Genomic DNA, 22,629 nt, shown 5'->3' on the forward strand with positions numbered 1-22,629 from the left:
ACATATATCTCGCGTAATGATCACAACGAAAAGATCCGAGAAATTAGAGCAAATACGGAGACTTACAAGCAGTCGTTCTTCCCACGCACAATTCGTGAATGGAACAGGGAAGGGGGGATCAGATAGTGGTACAATAAGTACCCTCCGCCACACACCGTAAGGTGGCTCGCGGAGTATAGATGTAGATAACATTTTGGCAGTTAACAGAGGGCAAACAGTAGCCTGGGGATAGTATTTGCAAGTACCAAGCATGAAGTGCTACTACTTTACTGTACAATGGACAAACCTCAGGCAGAAAACAACTACATGCAACTTCTCCACTCCTCTGAGGCATCTATGAATGGCCACAGACATGGAATGATGGTTACATCTGCCTGGAAAATACTCTGCATATGACCTTGCCGCAGCTCTCTCATTGCCATCTGCTTTGCCATACACATTTCTGCAGTGAACTGGTACATGTTGCACTGCTATCATCAACATTACTGTGCCAGAAGTCCATACAAGAACTGTGTGGAGGAATGTAGCACATGCATAGGAATGTTGTCAGGCTCAGGTCATCCATCTGCAATATACAGATGGCAAAAGGGTTACATATCTTCTGTATTCAGAAACCCAAACAAATCAGAACACACAGTCACTACAGTTCAGCCTCAGGCTTCGACACACTCCAGTGCCCGAGCTGTGCGTTTCCAGATGTGTGTGCCTTCCCACACAACATACCTCGCACTGTGTGTTTCTTTTCTTTTCTTTCTTAGATATGTTTGCTGAGATAGCAGAATTGCATTCGTTCAATTCAATATGTTTTAGCCCAAAACACCTGTCCTGATGCCACTTACTCTGATCGAAGGTTCTCCCCAGTCACCACCTAGCCACAGCAAAGGCTCACCACCTAGTCACAGCAAAGATAATACAGCATGAGCTGTTGCTGGGAGTCCTGATTCCCCAATAAAATGGACATTAACTCTTTGACCCAAGTATGGCATTAGCAGCTCAGTCATCAGGTATGACCCCTGTGTTGTCAGGGGTTCTACCAAAAGGATACATAACAACCCCACCACAATGGAGTGGCTGCCATGTTGGCTTTTAAGCGAATGCATTCTTCTCCAGTTGGTCAATGCTACAGAAAAAATTTTTTTAAATGGATGTCAAACCCAGGAGGAGGAACAAAACTGTTTCAGCCACAAAGCGATTGGGAAAATGAATGACGATGATGATGAAATACAGCAGAAACTAGTGAAATAATACGGTGAACATCAAAGGCAGCCAAAACAAGAATGGAAGTGAAGTAAGTATACTCAAGACTGTTGACTGCCACACAAAGAAAGGAAATAGTTTCCGCAATAGCTTGGAAGCCCTTGCTCGAAACATGCTTCACAAAAGAATCTTGAGGCCTCCAAGAGGCTTTTCAACACTTTGGCTTCCGTGGGCATGGTTACACGCCCTGCTACATCATTCCCCCAGATGCTATGGACAAATATACGAGTGCCACTTGGTTTTCCTTACAGTGCTACAGATGTCTGCATGTTTCCTGAACCACAAACTCAGTGCTGCCACAGAGCGACAAAGTTTCAAGTATTTATCATACAATGTACGTGCCTCATTGTGTGCTATCATTTGCAAAAATATCTAATTTTGATACCCTGAATCATGTATGAGATATGACGATTGTTATGACACTATTTGTTATGCGCAAGGAAGTGAATAGGTGAATTGTTCGCGGCCACCCTTCAAATATAAAAGCCCTTAAATCAAGAACAAAATGAGATTTCAATTCTGCTCTCAATACAAAAAAATTTTCCATCTTTTACCTACATTTCATTGACTGCAATGTGCAAATTAAAATCAACCACAGGAAAAGTCTAAGGAATGCATTTTTACCTCTGCAAGATCTTAAAATTTCGCGCAATGTTTTACTTTATTTAATCCTGCACAGTAACTATGACATATAATGGAAAGAAATTCAGTCTTATCTAGCAAAGATATAAGACCGTAAGATAAAAAAATTCAAATTTTTTCACCTATTAATTTTTGAAAAATATGAAGGTAAGTATTTCATATTGCCATCTGTCAACACAAGCACCAGCATTTGGCGAGCAGTATTATACAGGGTGAGGCAGCTAAGTCATAACACTCCTTGTATCTCGATAATTGTAATAGATACGAAGATGCCGTTTGGACAGTGAATTGCAGGGGCAGGGGCAGGGGCTACTTGAATACATCACAGTTCATGTTTGTGTTATTTTTTATTACAAAGATAAGAGGCCATATTTGGTTTTTTAAATGGAACCCTATGTTAAATTTTAGCGTAACATGATGGGCTTAAAAAGACAGTTTCAAATATGTATATATCATAATATTTTGGCAAATAGTTTTGAGACACAGATACGTTCCTGTATTGTATTCGTCCTTCGAAGCAGCGTTGTCCAATGCGACCTTTCCTGTTGACCACTGAGGAACTTAACAAGGAAGGCGTTGTTTTCCTGCTTCTCGATAATTCCACAAGGTGACACACAAGTTCGCTGGAGAGAAGGGTATAAATGTGCTACTGTGGTAATGAGACAGTGCATTTCCGTCAGTTTCTTGGGGCAGACATGTATACCAACAAAGAAAAGTTAGATATGCTTCTACTGTATGGTACAAGCAGAAGGAATGCTGTTAGAGCAATAAAGCAATATGGAGAGCTGGTATCCTGATCGTGAGCATTCTATGCACCAGCTTCTTCCACATGTTTGCAAGAAACTACTTGAATTGGGATCATGGAACGCCATACAGAGGACAAGGCAGAAACTACAACTGGCGAGGTACATGAAGAAAGCGTTCTAGCATTGGCGCATAACGACCCTACTGTTTCGTCACGAAGTATCGCCTCGGAATGTGGTGTTAAGTCAGAGAAGTGTTCTACGCATATTGCACCAGCATAGATTTCACCCGTTTCACCTCTCATTACATCAAGCACTCTCCAGTGTGGATTTAGAACGGCGCCAGGAATTTTGCCACTTCCCTCTGCAGCGCCTACGAGATGATCTAACGATTTTTTCAATGGGAGTTTTTTTTATTGATGAAGAGACTTTCACCAGCCACGGTAATGTGAATTTGCATAATATGCATTACTGGTCAATAGAGAACCCTCATTGGCTTCGACAGGTACAGCATCAGCAACCGTGGAGTGTTAACGTGTGGTGCAGCATCATCGGAAAAGTCATTGTGCGGCCATACGTCATTCCGGGTATACTAAATAGCAATAGCTATGCACAGTTCCAGCGAGAGGATCTGCCCATTGTGCTGGAAGAGGTACCACTACTAGTCAGTGCATGTGGTTCCAACATGAGAGCTGTTCTGCTCACTCTTCTCGTGTGGCAACAGAGCTGTTAAATGAAAAGTTCCTGGATTGTTGATAGGATGGCGTGGTGAAGTGAAGTGGCCAGCCCAGTCTCCTGATTTGACCCCTCTTGATTTTTTCTGTGGGGAGCAATCAAACAAATTGTATGCTCAAATACCAACTGCACCTGACGACATGAAGCAATGTATCATCGAAGCGTGTGCTGATATCTCAAGTGACACCCTCGCAGCCATTCACAAATCGTTCGAACGGCAACTACAAATGTGCACTGCAGCAGAGGGGAAACATTTTGAGCACATGCTTCAGTAAAGTTTTGTATCACGTATAGTACGTATTTTGCATCTTTGTGTGTATTTGCTTTGTATTGTGATCAATAGTAAATATTTTCAAATAAAAAATAAATACGTATGAAGTAATTGTGACCTATAAGCTGCTCCTCATTTACATTTGTATTTCTGTTACTTAAAACATATTAACATCTTGTAGTATTTTAATACTGTACATTGTCTACTATTTTGGTATCACAGTTGTCAAACAACTGAATAATATTTGTGCGAAATCATCAGTTAATTTTTGCGCAAAATATCACAGTATGTATTACTATTGTCGGGTAAGAGTGTGTGTGTGTGTGTGTGTGTGTGTGTGTGTAAGGACGGACTCACGTACTCTACACAACATGAAAGGTCGCAAAAACTATTTGCCTAAATATTATGATATACAGATATTTGAAACCATTTTTTAAGCCCATCATGTTACGCTAAAATTTAACATAGGCTCCCATTTAAAAAACTAAAGTTGGCCTCGTATCTCTGTAATAAAAAACAGCACAAACATGAAATGTGATGTATTCAAGTAGCCCTGTCCCTGCAATTCACTGTCCAAACAGCATCTTTGTATCTATTACAGTTGGGGAGAAACAAGGGGTGTTATGACTTAGCTGCATCACCCGGTATATAAAAAATCCTCAATGCAGAGAGCACGTCTGTAGCAGCAAAAGGATTAAAGATGGGAAAGTTCCGACTGTAACTTGTGTAGATAATGAAATGTCAGCCACTGGACTGACTAACTGAACATCTATAAAAAGCTCAATTTTTTGTAATGCACTCCTAATGACGATATAGACACTTACTATTAAAAAATGCGGCGGAGTCTCAGCTCCAAAAAATTATTTTTTGTTGAGATGTGAACATTAACATAATAATGAAATGATTTAACTTCCTACACATTTTGAATACAAAGAGTGTTTTAGGCAATTCTAATGTGGATGTGAACCTGTTATCCTCCTAAATGTGAGGCCATTGTTCTACCTCACTCAATAATTCTATGAGGATTTTAAAAATAAATAAATCAGCATGTCTTGGACCATGTACCTAGAGATATCAGTAGAAAAAATTACAGTACACGCGTAAAAGGTCTTGGCATCTCATATCATTAATGTCAAATAATGATGAAGCTAAAGACAGACTTTGAAAATAACACAAAACTCTAAGCCTATAAAAGAAACTTCTCTAAACTTAAAATACATGTGGCCAGTGTTGATTAAGAGACTGTGGCTCTCTCCAGAGAAACTCAAGGTAATGATAGAAGAAAGCGGCTATTCAAGCCAAACAATATTCAGTGTAGATGAAACGGGTCTGTTCCACAAGAAGGTGCCTAAAAGAACTTATCGTGCATGAAGAGAATATCTTTCCAGGTTTTGAAGCTGTCCAAGACCAACTGAGAGTTGCAAATGGAGCTTGTGACTGTAAATTAAAATCACTTTTAGTTTGTGATCAGAAAATCCAAATGCATTAAAAATACATCTAAAGCTGGATTGACAGAAATTTTGAGCTTCCGTGACAGATTCCATTTTTGACTTGCTTGGTCATCACTCTATACCATTATTGCCAATTAAAACAAATCTCATTTAAAGTGATGCTATTAATTGACAATGCACCAAATCATCCTCCTTTTAATCCAATTAATTTGACGTGCTTGTGAAAAGCAGCATTTTTGCCACTGAATATGACCAGCTGGCTTCAATCGATGGACTAAGGTGTCATTAAAACATTTAAGGTTTACTACACAGGACAGTTATTTGCATATCTCCATGTAACTATGAGACAAAATGAGCTCTATGTTGAAGACTTTTGGAAGCAATTTAATGTTTCACATACCATGAGAATTACTGGACATTTTGGAATGAAACTTCAAACAAACAAACACAAACACAAACACACACACACACACACACACACACACACACACACACACACACAAAGTACTTTAAATGGTGCCTGGAAGAAATCTGTCTGTATTTTTTTGCCACGACTGAAACCTAGATCCTGATTAAATTGATAATGTGACTAGGAAGTGGTCGATATTACCAGAAATTTGGAAGTGATTGGTGACGACATTCAAGAACTGCTGGATTCACACACTCAGAAACTGACATTTGATGAGCTTATAGAAATGTGTGAGCAGGATCAAAACATTGAACAACTTTATCTTTACACCCAATTCAATCAGAAGATCAAATGATGATTGCAAACTCGACACAACATCTCAATTCAAGTGAAAAAGGGTTACAAATTTTATACATAAAAAAAGACTCCAAAGACATGCCCATTTCTACTACAAAATGGGGAGTAAAAAATTATTAATGCGCTACAGGGAAATTCTGCTCGGGAAGGAAAAAATATTTTGACTCTTCAGATAACAGGAGTTCTACATCATAATACTGTATTTAATTCCTTAGTGAACTTATTCAAATCCATCTCTACAACAAAGCGTCTACTTAATTTCAGTCTATTATACAGGGTGAAGAAAAATTGTGTCACAAAACATTAAATCTGGATAGCTGAAGCCAGTAGGAACCAAAAATAGTAATGTTGTGTAGGTCGACAACGCACCATTTTTAAACTACAGAAACTTGACACCACACAGCCTAGTTGACTGTGGGATTGCTCTGTTGCCATTCGTTGGTTGGTGGGCAGCACTATGATGTCAGTTCACACATACAAACGTCCCTCACCTTGGATACATCATGATCTCCGGCAGGCAAAGCATTCGCGGTCATGCATTGTCCAGAGCATCCAGCAACAGGGCAATCCCACAGCCAATCGGAGCATGTTGTGCATCAGCTATCCAGGTTAAAATTTCGTGACAATTTTTCTCCATCCTGTACACTCTAAATCTCACTGTTTTAAAATTGAATTCTCTCTTGACACTTGTGGCCCAAAGTTACGACAGGAGCAGTGAAAACAAGGTCACTACCTCTATTGTGTGTAGGTTGGCAGCATATCAGCTTTGCTTCACCAATGGCAGAATGTCTTCCAAGTCTTTCGCGGGGGCATGACTGGATAAAATCTTCAATTTGCAAACTGCATCAATTCCAATAAAATTCTCGAGCTTTCGATGGCTAGCTCTGCCATCGTCATCAGGAGTAAAACTACTGACTGCCAGGACTGGCACTATTCCTCACTTATATACCTATGATTATGGCCACTGGCACCAATTAAGAGAGGGCTGAAATGACGCATGCATGGAGGATGAGTTGGGCAGCTCATGGCAGCTCCAACCCAACATGGGACCGAGTGACGTCAGATGGCGCAATGGACCAGCACTACATTTGAAACTGCCGCTCCCGCCTCCCTACAAGCATTAAGCATCTGCTGTTGCTTCCTTTCGAAATACAAAGCCCACCCCCCACTTAAGTGTGTAGTCCTGGTCTCTGTTGAAATTTTTGCTGTTCATTCAAATCTCAACTGCCTCTTTTATAACTGAGTCCCAGTATGCTGACGGTTGAGCCAAGAATATTGTGTCTTCGAACTGTATTTTGTGACCATTTTCGAGGCAATGCTCAGCTATGGCCAACTTGGGTTGAGCTCCCTTTGCTTAATATGTTTTGTGTACATGGGCCAGACAATTCACCCACTTGCAGAGCATTGTACGAAGCACAAGTGACATATTAAGCAAAGGGAGCTCAACAACTTAGCCATAGCTGAGCACTGCGTCAAAAACGATCACAAAATAAGGTGTGAGAACACAAGAGTCTTGGCCCATGCGTCAACATGCTGGGACTCAGTTATAAAAGAGGTGGCCGATATTAGAATGAACAGCAACAATTTCAACAGATACCAGGGGTACACATTAAGCTGCAGCTGAGGGGTGGACTTTGGATGTCGAAAGGAAGCAACGGTGGCTGCTTAACGCTTGTAGGGAGGTGGGAACGGCAGTTTCAAACGTGGTGCCGGCCCCTTGAGCCACCTGACATCACTCGGCCCCACAGCGGACTGGAGCTGCTAGTAACTGCCCAACTCTCCTTCTGTTCACACGTTATTTCGACCCTCTCCGATTGGTGCCAGCGGTCGTTACGGTAGGTATATAAGTAGGAAATATTGCCAGTTCTGACAGAGTAGATTTACTCCAGACGACGATGTCAGAGCTAGCCATTGAAATTTATTGGCATTCATGTGGCTTGAAAACTGAGAAGATTTTATTCAATGGCAGAATTAATTTGCAGAACACCAACTCCATGTGATCTACATAATTTATTGTTAACCAATGTATAATGGCACAGAAAAACAGAACAAATCATCAATAGTATGAATGACAAGCAAAGTTCAAGAACAGTGATGCTGCTTTTAAAAATGTGCAACATATGTTTGGTGGAGCATTAAGTGTTGGTATAGCAGCACACATGGCAATCACCAGTAATGATTTTTACATCAACAGGAATACAAGCAGAAAGACAATAAAATTTACACTACACTACACTACACACACACACACACACACACACACACCTCCCCCGCCGCCTTTTGAAATTTTACACAGATAATATAGGACATCTACATTACTTGGTGACTATCCTGGAATCCAAACCTAGTTGTAGGATGCTTAGCTAACAACTTCCAGAGGCAAATAAATGTTTTTTCGATATTTCACAATTATTCACTGAATTAAGACATATAATATTATGTTATACTGATTAATATAATAAGCATTACCGTTAGAAACTGCCTGTGTCTTGAGGCAGGGTAACTGACAGTGCAGAATGAGTGCATTAGCAACTTCCAACAGAATTTACACGTAATTTCAACCTTTACAATTTGTGATGTGAATACCAAATGTCTGATTCTACACCACTACGATTTACTGTGCAAATGATCCGTGGAACACAAAACCAACTAACTTCCAACGAACTGTAAGCATAATTTCAAAACCTGTTCTAAACTTTTTCTCACTTATAGACTTAACGACAAATATGTGACGGACTCATTTGTAAAGTAATCAGACATTTGAAGTTTTTTTTTTTTTTTTTTTTTTTTTTTATATGTGAGTTGGATTCTTTAAGCAATTGGGGTTTACCAATTTTAAATAATGCAGGCTAAAATAAACATCGGATATTTACCCATTTAATAACACAATGTGTGTAAATTTACCAGGCAATTTTCAATATCCATAAAAAGAGAGCAAACATTGGCAACAGTTATTCTGCGTGAAATTAAAAATGTCTGCATCAATCACAAGGCAAGATTCACATGTCCAGTTGATGTGAATGTAATATGGAAAGATTACTGTCACTGATGTCTTGGACCTCCGGCTACACAACAGATCTGACTGTCAGCACAACAAATATTTTGCAGTCTTATTCTTTCACTGACTTTCAAAACAATCTGTCACCTTCCTTCCTAAACCTTGCGCTATGCCAATGATTAGCTTTTCATCACAAGCCAGATCTTGTTGGATATGGATGAACTGATAGGAGCGGGGGCACCAGCACACAAGACAACACTCATTACACACACATTTGTGGCAAATAGAATAATCATCTGATGTCATTACAGCAAATTTATATTTTCAATGTAATTACATATTTTCAGAATTTATGTCCAATACGGTTTTTAAAGTGATTCATGGACAAATAATTACACTATACCAATTGAAACCACGGACAACTATGTCATTAGCAAAACACAAGTTAGAGCAGTCTTCATTATTGCCTGGAATATTAATGTAAGCAGTAAAATCAAATTATTAAAGTAGATGACATCTACTACGGCACCCACGTAAAAGCCACTGCAGTGCTGAAATCGGCAAACTGTAGAGGATACCTGGATTAAAATACAGTACTGCCATTATATTTATGGTACTGCCATTATATTTTAAGACATACTGGTTGTAGTGAATCATTCCAACTGAAAATCCAGTTTATTAATACATCCCATCTGAAATGTTTTTCAACTCGCCAGCACCCTACTATGACACTGCTGAGTCGAACAACAATATTAACAAAAAAATGATTGAACAGGCAATAATTTAACAGCAAGAAATAAGAGCTGCCACCAAGTAGCAGTAGCTCTATTATACACATTAGCAGAAAATCTATCAAATGTCCTGTAGATGCCACCCTACTGGTACTACATAAATATTTTTATGCATGTTAACAACACTTCAAATTACTTATTTAGCAAGAAATCCTTAAAATTAGTTTGGAAAGGGCAGAATTCAAACATTCCAATTCAATCCCACAGTTTCGCCATCAATCATTAAAGCACAGCTGCACCCAACAATTCAGTTCCAATAACTGATGAGAAAAAAAATGTTAAACTGCGCATAACAAGTTTAAAATTAAACTGTAGTGAAAATATGTTCCAACTTGTGTACAATTTAACACAGTATTCCTTTTCTATACTGTAAGGTTAACTTATTTTAAAGTGCTGCAGCTCTTTGAATTTGGATCACATCCACTAGTTTCAAGAAGGTCGTTTAAGGATACTGGACCTTAAATTGTGACCACGCATACTGATGAACCAAACTATTATGAGCATCAACCCACAATATGATTACATGCAGTTTGGTGGCATTGAAAGCAATTGGTGAGATGAAAGTAACAACTGGAGTAGCAACGAATGGGGAATAAGTTTAGCAATGATACAGGCTGTAAATGGGGAAATCCACTGATATAAGTGACTCATTATGGGCAGACTGTTGTGGCCCTACACCAGCAAAAGGGCATCTTTGAAATAGTGCTGGATGTTGGCTGTTTGCACGATACTGTCATGAGCATTTATGGAAGGAGGTTCTAGGGCAGTGAAACAAGGAGTAGGTGACAAAGTGTTGCACTTCCATACATCACAGAACATGGAGGTCAGAGGTATGCCAACACCGTAATGCAAGATAGACAGCAATCTGTACAGTACAATGTTTGTGATGGCAGAAGCGTTTCAGTGAAGACAATTGAATACACAATGTTGAACATGGGGCTTCATGCCTGACTAACCTTACACATTGCCAGCTTGACCCAATGACATTGTCATTTGCGATTGTAGTGAATAAAGGACCATAGAAATTGGCCCATGGATGAAAGGAAATGGGTCGCCTGGTTGCATGAAACAAGTTTCTTATGACACCAGGTTATGATCATGTCTAGATTTGCAGTCGGCCACGTGACCAGCAGCTTGAAACACCTACTGTACCACAGATGGTTGTTCAGTGGAGTCGCTATTATGGGAAATACGGAAGCGTCCGATCCCACATGTCGGCTTTGACCCATGACGTCACAAATATGGCGGAAACGACCATAAACGACAATTCCAATATGGCGGATATAAAAACATTGCATACGTATCATAATGACGAAAATACATAGAAAAACAACACACACACAGGTTTCACAGAAAGCCTAATGACTCTAACGGGACCAGCGTGGGAAATTGGGGGGTTTTGGGTGGGGAAAAACTAAATATAAACAAATTTAACCACCCACCGGCATACAAAACCACGCAAGACGACGAAAAAAATCAACATCACAAAACTCACCAAATACCACAAACACATTATTATCTGGAATCGGACACTTCCCTTGACCTATATAGATCTACAGTAGCTGCCGATCCCATAAATTGGGATCGAACACTTCCCTTGACCTATATAGCTCAACAGCAGCTCCCGATCCCATCTCCCAATACAAAAATCAAAATACACCGCAAAACATTGCGAACAAACACTTCCCTTAACCTACATATATCAACAGCAGCTCCCAATCCCATAAATTGGGATCGAACACTTCCCTTGACCTATATAGCTCAACAGCATCTCCCGATTCCATCTCCCAATACAAAAATCAAAATACACCGCAAAACATTGCGAACAAACACTTCCCTTGACCTACATATATCTACAGCAGCTCCCGATCCCATAAATTGGGATCGAACACTTCCCTTGACCTATATAGCTCAACAGCAACTCCCGATCCCATCTCCCATTACAAAAATCAACATACTCCACCAAACATTGAGATTGAACACTTCCCCCCAACTATATAGCTCAACAGCAGCTACCAATCCCATAACTTACGATCGACCATTACCCTTGACCTATGTAACTCAAAAACATCTCCCAATACAAATACCAATACCAACCTTCACAGCCACAAATTTCAATGAAACACTTCCTATACCCCAATACACAACACATACGCCAAAAACAAAAAAAAGGGAACTTACCACAAGAAAGTTCCAGCCCCACAAACTAGATTGGCCACCACACACACACGCGCACACACACACACACACACACACACACACACACACACACACACACACACACAAACCAACGAAAAAATACTGAACCAAAAGAAAAACCCAACCCACCCACACCTCAACCCCCTCCCCCCCCACAACCCCAAAATAAAAAACCCACAAACAAAAACCAAATGCAACATAAAAAACATCTCAATCACACACTACAACTCAACAAAAAGCGCCTCTTCCCCCTCCCAAGAACTGACTTAACCGCCCCCCACATCCCCTCTATTGTATTAGTACAAGCCCCTGTATCATAATTCTTAAACTCTAAACTATGGTTCACTACTAAATGATTAAATCCCCTCTCACCCAACCCCCTATAAGAAAAAAAAGCATCAGACACTATTGTGGACCCCGGCTCTATATATTCCTCAATTAACCCCACTAATTCAGCCTTCGACCTCCCTTCCACAACCCTAAAAACACATTTGGAACCCCCACCCCCCGGAACAACAGCCCCCCCACACCCAAAGACCAGCCACAGACTTCCCCCTCCCATACTTCCTTTTCCCAAACTGTGACTCGTCCACCTCCACAACCACCCCATGCCCCCCCAACTTACCCCTGTACTTAATAAATTCTGAACACACTTCACGACAAAAAGAATACCAATCTAAAACAGTCCTCTCATTCACACCAGTCTCATGCGCGCAAAAACTCTGTGGGGATCTATAACAAAAATAATATGTAACAAGCACAATCTCACGCATGCCCAATCTAGACTTCTCGAACCAGGTACCACGCCGTATGGAACGCCATATGTCATCTTTGCGACAGCGCCACATGTAACCGTCCCTGGTCCGAGAGGCCGGAACTTTAACCAATTTCATTGGTTCACGGCACACACCGCACTTCACGACTTCGGCAATTAAGCCAAATAGCTGAAGGAATTTAATCAGCTCTAAAGCTGTCCCCCCCATCATAGCCCTCAACCGAGAACTATTAATCTGGTCTTTCATATCCATTCCTGAACAAAAAACCACAACCGAATACACTTAATAACAAACTCACCCGACGTACAGCAATCATCATTACATTAACCATCACACAAAACCGTTAACTCACTGATACAAATTCCGCTTCAAAAAGACGCACGCAGCACTCACCACTGAGCAACAGCAAACTGAGCCCAACACACCAAACAAACGAAAATCATGAACATACCACCAGAGGGCACAACAAACAACACGACATCTACAAACATGCCACACTCACAAACCAAACTCCGCGCCGTAATGACATCACACACCACAACACCCTTACGTCACGGGTCAAAGCCGACGCGTGAGATCGGATGTTTCTGTTGACCCCTATTATGCTATGGTGCACATTCACCAGCACTTCCATGGGGCCAATGATAGGAATCTAACGCACAATAGCCACTGTGGATCATGTCTACCTTGTGGACTGCCTGCTTTCCCTCATGCTTTATTTCTTCAACAGTGATGGCATCTTCCAGCAGGATAACTGTCCACATCGAATATCAGGACCAAGCTACAGTGGTTTAAGGGGCATAATAGTGAAGTCGTGTAGAATTTGCCATCAAATTTACCTGATCAGAACACAATGAAATCCACTTGGTACAGTATCACCCGCCAGCTCCACACCCACAAACCACATGCCCATAATTTACTGAAATTGCATGACCTGTGTACCGACATCCAGTGTCACTTACCATTAGAAACCTGTCAAGTAGCTGAATCCATGTTACAAAGAGAGACTGCTGTACTGCATTTCAAAAAGAGGTCAATTAGCTACGAAGTAGGAGTTCTCATTGTTTCGGCTTCTCAGTTAAGACCACCACCTATAGTGTTGTTCAAATAGCCTGTGACTTTATATGTAACTCAGAGGAGGGTAATAGCATAGTTGTTCTGATGAATAACTATGGCCAACCCCATGTCACCAGAAATTCCACTGGTAAACCATACTGTTGGCACTTTTGTCTGGAAACAGTACTCGGTTGGGGGCATCAGTGACTTCCGTCTGGTTTGCTCAACACATATTGCAATGATGCTACCTTCCCCCTTTACCACACTAAATGTCAGGAATCACTTTTCATTTCATGCTGCACATTATATTATACAGCTTAATCTAATTCAGCTATAAGCATTACTACACTACAACATACAGACATCACAAGATTCACGAAAATATTGAATGAGGAGTTGGGAGTGTTAAATTAGATGCACTGTTAGCTTTGCAGGGAAACTCTGGTGAGTCGACTGAGAAATATTCTGACTCGTATTGGAATCACTTTCAATACACTGAAAGCAATTCACCTGTACAAATATAAGATTGAGTTTAAATTGAACATTTTTACTGATAAGTTACTGAGCTAATATCCTTAACTTCATATCTCCCATATAGAAACAAGTATATACATACATGCCCACTCCTCTCACTTTTCACAGAATACGGACAATACAAAGTAGATAACATGTGCCAACATATCCATACAAGACTGGTCACCTATGTAATACAGGTTTTATGAATTTTACTTGCAGTTTTAGTTTTTAAAAGCAAAAGTGCAATAAACAGTGTGATCATAAAAAGACAGTTCAATCTGGTACAATCATCAGTTTCAGTCCAGGCTACACCACAGATCCTAGCCCAGGAAATCTAGTGTCGTCGTCGTCCCCCCCCCCCAGAAAATTGCAGCTTTGATGCTGAACTGATTTGCAAATAGTCAATGTTTTCTCCATATTTTGAAGCGAGCTTTAACGTAAATATGAAACATAAATTTGAAGATGAAATCTTAAGTTCCTTTACAGAAAAGAAAGCTGATTTTAAAATGCTGAATATTTTGACATATGCTAACAGATGTTAATTATTAAACACTCAAGTAACACTGGCAACAACAACAATAAGCTAAATGAGTTTCTCTAGATACAGAAAAGGCAAAATAAAGTGAACTTGTGGTAAACAAGCTGTCAAGCAACATTTACCAATTACAAAATCTATGAGTAAACAACTCAAACTGCTGACGTCAAAAACATCCTGTAATTCTACAGTGTGCATTTAAATACATGTTTTAGTAAAACATTATTACATCCAGTAGGTCACCATTATGCAAATAAAGCAGGATTTCATTACAGCAAATAAAATAAGTTCTCCAATTCTCATTTCACACAATAGATATCTGAATGAGTAATACTATTTTAGTCTGCCAATACAGAAACTTAAACATCTTTAATATGAGATACAGAAAAGTAAATTATTACAACTTACTTGTATTACCACAACTCTCCATCCTTTTCTTTTGCTGGAACTTCAATGATACGAGGTTTGTCAATTATTCTTGCAGAGCGATTCCCTTTCTCTACTATACCAATTATCCATGCCTGGTAACCTTCCTGTTTCTCAATATCTTTACAGTATGCTGCTGCTTGTTCTCTTGGTAGGCAAATTAACAACCCCCCTGATGTCTCAGGGGAATGTCCTTGGAGAAGTTGAAACATATTACCACATGCTTTTGCAACAGCTGCCATTTTAGCTATAACTGGTAAGTTATGAATCACAAAAGACACCTCATTCTTTTGATGTCTAGCAAGATTTTGAGCGTGACCAAGTAATCCAAAGCCTGTAACATCTGTCGCACCATGTGCGTTGTACTTGTGCATCAAACGAGCTGCTATACGATTAAGTCTTGCCATGGAATCCATCGATCTCTGATAGGCCTTTCTAACATCATCCTCTGACACAACAAGTTTAATGCGGTTCCATCTCTCTGGCTGCTCTAACCACTGATGTGCATTAACTGCTACTTGTGTGCCTAAAGGCTTAGTCAAAACCAATACATCTCCAACAACTGCATTATCAGGAACAATATATTCATTTGGTTGGCACACAGATGTCGCTACACCTCCAATTGTACACCAGGGATTCACAACAGTTTGACCTCCTGTCACGGTGGTGCCTGCCTCCCACGCCGAATCCTTAAATCCTCTCATAATCAGTGGAATAACAACATCCCTTTCCTTTTCAGTCATTTTTGTTGACACACCAAGTAACATCAGCATGTTGTCGCATTCCGTAACACCCATGGCGTAAAGATCACTCAACACATTGGCACAAGCAATCTTACCCATCATGTAGGGATCGTCAACTAATGGATAAAAGAAATCTGTTGTTTGCACAAGACACAGCCCTCCATGCCTCAGTGGAGTCACGGAGGAATCCATACCAATTCCAATACGAGGAATATGCATATGCATGAAGTGTGCATGTTCATCCTGTGCATTGTTATCGTCTTGCTGGAGCCCCTCGAGGAGTTTCCACAGAACCTCCTGAGGAGCTTTACACCCTCATCCTTTCAGATCAGCAAAACGCGTCAGACGGAAAGTAGCGTCTAACTCATGTGCAACAGGATCAAAAGGCCTCCTTAATGCAAATGCGTTTGGATTACCTCCTAACTCCAACTGTGCTACGGATAACGCATCTTGCGACACTGCTGGCCCCTGAAGTTCTGCCATACTGCCGCAATTTGCAGAAAAGTTGGTAAAAATGATCAAATATTACACAACACAACTAAACGCTCAATGCCTCCAACCTCTCGACAGATTACAAAATGGCGATACGATGGCGTTCTATTGTTCCGAGCGCTTGGTCGGCGGGATTACGAAGGGTGCATTCCATTGGTGGGTCTTTGCACCGAACTTCCTTGCTCTCGATACATGAAATAGCAAAGAAATTTTTCAGAGCAAAAATCCTAATTGTTAGTTGAAACATTCTTCATATACATATTTTTAAGAGAAATAATGTTTTCAAACAACATAAAGTAACTTAGACCTGTTACTGAGAAATAAACATGTGAATGAATAGCATTTTAAGTGTTAAATGAAGGCAATATTGGTAAGTTGTTCCTTATAAATACTATTATAGATTCTTAAAGTAAGAATATCAATTTTGGATTTGCATAGAAGCCTTTCTCACATTGCACATTTTTCTAAGAACTTAGTTGTGCGCATGTGTTCCGCCCCTCCGGCTCAGGAAGTCCATAAGCAGTACTGTGATCTTTAAGCTCTGTAACGATGACAGTGATACCAATATGAAAAGCAGAAATAGAAAGAGCAACTTAAATTTGTGTTATGGGTGAGAGAGGAAGTAGCATTTCTGTCGAGGAATACGAAGTATGCGCGGGAACGCTTGGGTACCACTACATCTTGTCCGTTCGCAGTATCATCGTAATAAAGCCCAATTTTGCTTGGTTTATCTCCTAATAGACGAGACATGTAATGCCTGAAAATATACTAACGTAGTTTGCTTTGTAATACTTTGCGTAGTTGAAAATACGGTTTAATATTCGTTTTTGCAGAAGTGTTACCAGATAGTCGGATATCACACAGCACATGATAGAGACTAAGATACGAAGTGGGATGCTGTCATCTTTTTGTGAAAAAAATATTTTGCGTGTTCATCCTACTAAAAAACTTAAGCTATGAAGTTACTATTAAATGCGAGTGGCAGGTGGGTTGATGATGTTGTAAATTAACAAAATTACTCATTTCAATCCAGAATCGCCTGTGACTAGCTAAAAGTTAATGAAACGTAAATAAACGAGACGCAGTTAAAGATCAGAAAGTTTGTGAGTCACCGGTTTTCTCGGCGTGATTGGAAAATTATGTGCTTCCAGATGGAATCGGCAACTTCGTTGAACAATTTTAAACGCGTCATTAATCAGGACATATGGTTCTCATATTAAGTGAAATAATGTTAATGGTGTATATGTGCGGATAGCAGATGTAAGCGTATCGCTAGAAGAGTGTTCTTCGTTTCAAGAGTATTTCTTTGTAGACTGAACAACGGACACATGCCTACATCTCGCAAAGTGTTTTCTTACCCTGGCCCAAACTTCAGATTCCCATGCAGATCCTGTTAATTTGTCAGTTGTTTTGTTGCAATATTTTCGTATTGCGACGTATTGTTTACGATTTTCAATAGAGTGGTGAAACAGTAATACTTTTGTACAGTCAGTATTAAACTGTTAATGGGCAGAGTAGAAACTGTTAGAAGAAATACTTGGAAAATAGTACAGAAAAAGGAAGACGTCAAGAGAATTCGATAGGAAAACTAATATAAGTGAAGCCCAAGTGTGGAATGAAAAAATGACAAGGGAGAATGGGAGACTGTCTTAGGAACTAGAGAAAGAAAGGGGATGAGAGATGGGACAGATGAAGGATAGGGATTATTGAGACAGATTGTAACAGATATGCTTGAAACCATGCTGTCAACCTTCCCGCCACCCCCCTACTATAGTGTAAGAGGAATGGAATTCTTCTATAACATATTCTGTGTTTAGCAAACACATTGATATACTATATGCTAATCGTTGTCCTTGGTCCATCACCTTTGCCCAACCATTTCCTCATTACTGCCACCATGCCATCTGTACACCCACCTTTTTCTTTCCTTTGCCAATTCTCATTTTCTTTACTTCCTTCCATTAATGCAGCTCCTACACCAACCCCAGCTAAGATCATTGCTAGTCGTAAAAGATTTGCAGTGTCTAAAATTCATACTGCTCTGGTTTTTAACTCTTCCGGTATATAATCAGCTACAGTGCTGTCTGAACAGTAAAGTTTTTTTTTATGAAGGACAAGGTAACTCATATCACAACATTTTCATTTACCTCTGCATCTATACTTTGCAAACCACTGTGAGGTGCATGGTGGAGGGTACATCCCACTGTACCAGTTTTTAGCGTTTCTCTCTGTTCCATTATGGTGATTCTCACGATCCCTATGTGAGCAATATGTTGGGAATTGTAATATATTCCTAGAGCCACCATTTAAAGCCGGTTGTTGAAACTTTGTTAATATCCTTTTTTTGGGAAGGTTTACAGCTATCTTCAAAAGCCTTCCAGTTCAGTTCCTTCAGTATCTCTGTGAAACTCTGCCATGGATTAAACAAACATGCTGCCTGTCTCTGTAGATGTTCAATTTCCACTGTTAGTCCTATTTGGTATGGTCTCCCACACTCAACCAATACTCTAGAACCGGTGGAACAAGTGATTTGCAAGCGGTCTCCTTTGTAGACTGGTTGCACTTCCCTAGCATTCTACCGTTAAACCGAAGTGTACGGTACGACCTGCTTTACGTGAATGGAGCTAACATTGTTGCACACCAACACATTGTTGCTTATTTCATTTCATTTCAGTAACCCTGAAGATCTGGATGTATATGCACTATGCATTTGTTGTGAAAACATTGTTTTGAATTAGCAATTCTTACTTTGTAACTCTGGGATCAGTTCTGCCAGGACTTTCAGGAGGATCAAAAAGGACAGGTTCTATTCCATAAAACAATTTTATTAAGGATGAAAGAAAATACAGCTTCAGCTCTAAAATGACAATTAGCAGGTCCCTTATCAACCCAAAAACCAGAAAACTCCAATAAGTTAGACAGGTTGTGAACATTAGTTACATGATCCAGTTTGGAAAGCATGCTTCTGCTATGCATGCCTCTGACCACAGTGTAATATGAATACTTCATTAGAATTTACACTTTCATCATTACAAATAGCCATGGTTCAGCAATGGAATTCCAAGGTCACTCAGACTATGTAATAGTTGAAGAACAAATGCTTCGCTGGGTGAAGAACAAATGCTTTGCTGGGGATATTGATCTCATGATGAATGACAAAGCTCGTTTCCATTTATTTGATTATGTTCACTATTTAACTTATGCTGTTTGTTAAATAAAATCCCTAAAGACTTGCAATAACATGTCTTCAACAGTGATATGGTGACTTGAAAGTAGTTGTATCTCATTCAGCAATAGTTCTTAGAGGGGGATGGCAGAATTGTGAATTGTGTTTTATTCATCTCATGGTGTACAATTGCAATCCATTTTGTTTGTGTACAGGAGACATGTCAATAATTTATAAAACAGTTACAATGATTTTTACATTAATAAATAATAGCACTATAATAAGGATATTTCTTGGAATATGTAATACATTGTATCCAACTCAAATTTCCTGTTTGTCCCACATGAATTCATCCACTGAGTAATAACACTTCAGTGTTAGTACCTCATATAGGTTTCTTTTAAGTGAATCTAAATTCATCTGCATAAACTGTTTCCCTTTTAATTTACTTCAAATTTTCATTCTCATGTATTGAGGTCCCTGGGCATACAGTCTGAGGTGGTAGGTGGGGAGTTTAATGTCTGGTGTACAAAAATATAATAATCTTATTTATGTATAAGGACAGCAAAATTAATATTTTTAGTTTTCTAAATAATGGTCGACATGGTTCTTTGTGGTTTGCAGTGCACATATTTCGTATTACTTTTCTCTGTATTTTTAGTATCTGCACCATGTTTGGCAAGTTATCCCAAAAAAACAATACCATACCTAATAATGGATTCGAAGTAGCTCATATATTCTACTTTTCATGTGTCCATGTCAGTTGCAGTTTATAATATTTGCACTGCAAAAGCAAAGCTGCTCAGTTTGTTTGCCAGGTGTTCAATGTGTGCCTGCCAGCTCAAATTTTTATCTACATTTAAACCTAAGAATTTGACTGAGTCAATTTCTTTTATACCTTGATTGTTGTGCACAATCTTAATCTGCTCACATTTTGACTGTTTGGTTTTGAACTGCATCATGTGAGCCTTAGATATGCAGACAGTTACGGTAACTGAAGAGCATTACTTGAACATTTCGGTAGCTGAATTAAGAAGACAGCTTCAAAATCTTAAATTAATGTGGTCCCAACCAGATGGGGTATCCATTCATAGACAATAAATATTTTATGGATGTTGGCCAAGTGTACATGTAATTTACGGGAAACCATTTCAAGCAAATAGAACATACACATAGGTAAATAAAAAAGTACAGGCACAAGCAAATAAGGTCATAAAATATAACACAGAATAATGCAAAATCATAGAATACGTTGTACAACAACTTTATGCTTGTGGTACACCACACAACAGCTTTCTGTTACATATTCTAATAACTTAAGAGGTTTAGGGGTGAAAGATGGAATTTTCAGTTTTACCCTAATATAAATAATTTCAGAAAATGTTTGTTGGTATACATAATCATTTACTAAGGAGAAACATTGTTAGGATAGAATTTTTTTAAATTCTGCTTTAAATTTGTTTTCATGTCTAACTTTCTAATGTTGACTGGCAGCCTGTTGTAAAGGTGTGGACCAGCATGGCTCACATGCCTTTGAGTGTTTGTTCTTTTAGTTCGCAAAGTATAGACTGCTGTGCTATTTCAGTTATTGCTGTTATGGAAGTTGGCATTTGTTTGAAAATCTACAAGGTGAGCCCTGTCATATACAACACATTTGTATGTCTGTAATGAATATTTTTAGTATTTGAAACTTTGTGAATAAGGGTTTGCAGTGTGCCTGTGGATGACGGTGTGGTGTTATTCATATAGTCATCTGCAAAAAAAAAAATATATAAAAATGTTTTATGTGGCAAGTTCTGGAACCTCAAAACCTCTGTGATACAATCATTTACAATAATTATAATAGCAAAACAGGCTGAATTTAGTTTCTGTGAAAGCTTCAGTACATGGTCATTAAAATTTAAGTTTTCATAAACAAGAATCCCCAGAAATTTTGTAGGTGTCACTCTGTCTATGGTTTTGTTACCCAACAGCAGATGAAGATTTATGTTTTGGCTTATATTTTCGAACTGGGTGTAATTTGTTTTATTTGTGTTTAGTGCAACCTGTTTGCACTGAACCAGGTGTGGACGTTATTTATGACTTGATCAGTAGTTGTTTGAAGCAGTTGCTTTGGTGCACTTATTATCACACTAGTACCATCTGTGAATAGAATGCCGTGTGATACACCATCTGATGTGTGGATGTCATTTGTTAGACAGGAAACAATGTGGGACCTAGGATACTGTCTTGTGTTACTTCTATTTCCACTTTTTTTTTTTTCATATGATATAAAATTTATTTTGTGGTTGAAGCAAGCTGATATCATCCTACAATCTGTGTTCTGTTTTACAGTTATGACTCAAACCACTTTTCCCTGACCCTTGAATAACTAATATATCCAATTTTTCTAAAAGAATGCCATGACTGACAATATCAAATGCCTTGGAGAGATGTAAATTTACTCCTACTACGCTATTGTCTTTTTCTATATTTTTAATTATTCCTTCGATGAAGTACATTTCTGCTGTTTCTATATTTTTACCTGCCTGAAACGCGTGCTGAGTACTGTTTAGCAATAAAGTGTCATTTAGCTATTTGTTGGTTCTGTGCTTCATCAATTTTTCTAATATTTTGGTTAATGCTGGAAGGAGTGATATTGGCCTTAGTTTTCTACCTTATACTTGTCACCATTGTGATTGATTATTCGAGGGTTAAAGACATAGTAAAAGCCAAAAGAGGCCATTCGCTAGAAAGTCTCTATCAAGCTGTACCAAATGTTGAGGCGAAAGGAGACTCAAAGAGTGCATAGCAAAAAAATGGACACCACTAAGGTGGCATCAGTTTCAAGTCCTAAGACTTCATTTTATAGATCCCCCCTCCCTTGTAAAATACTCTCAAAATCTTGTATCAGTAAACATATTAAAAGGCGTGACAAATTGGGTATTATTATTTGAGAACTGTCAGATCTTTCTGCTACATCCTGTTCTAAATAAAAACACTACTGTGTGGAATGGATTTGACAGACATTCAAGAAGGTGGTGGTGTCTTTTATATAAGATGCGAGGCTCTGGATGAAAGTTTCGA

The 22,629-nt window shown here is 39.1% G+C and overlaps 1 protein-coding gene across 1 annotated transcript in view; it reads right to left on the reverse strand.

Annotated features, from left to right (window-relative positions):
• Nucleotides 1-16,507, reverse strand: part of LOC126253372 (inactive selenide, water dikinase-like protein) — a 77,957-nt gene extending 61,450 nt beyond the window's left edge. The window contains exon 1 of the mRNA XM_049954653.1: nt 15,145-16,507. Within this exon, the coding sequence (XP_049810610.1) occupies nt 15,150-16,388 (1,239 nt within the window). The 5' untranslated portion in view covers nt 16,389-16,507 and the 3' untranslated portion in view covers nt 15,145-15,149. The remainder of the gene's footprint in view (nt 1-15,144) is intronic.
• Nucleotides 16,508-22,629: the final 6,122 nt, after the last annotated feature.

The sequence above is a fragment of the Schistocerca nitens genome, chromosome 4 (assembly GCF_023898315.1).
Source record: "Schistocerca nitens isolate TAMUIC-IGC-003100 chromosome 4, iqSchNite1.1, whole genome shotgun sequence".
In the NCBI taxonomy this organism is placed as follows: Eukaryota; Metazoa; Arthropoda; class Insecta; order Orthoptera; family Acrididae; genus Schistocerca; species Schistocerca nitens.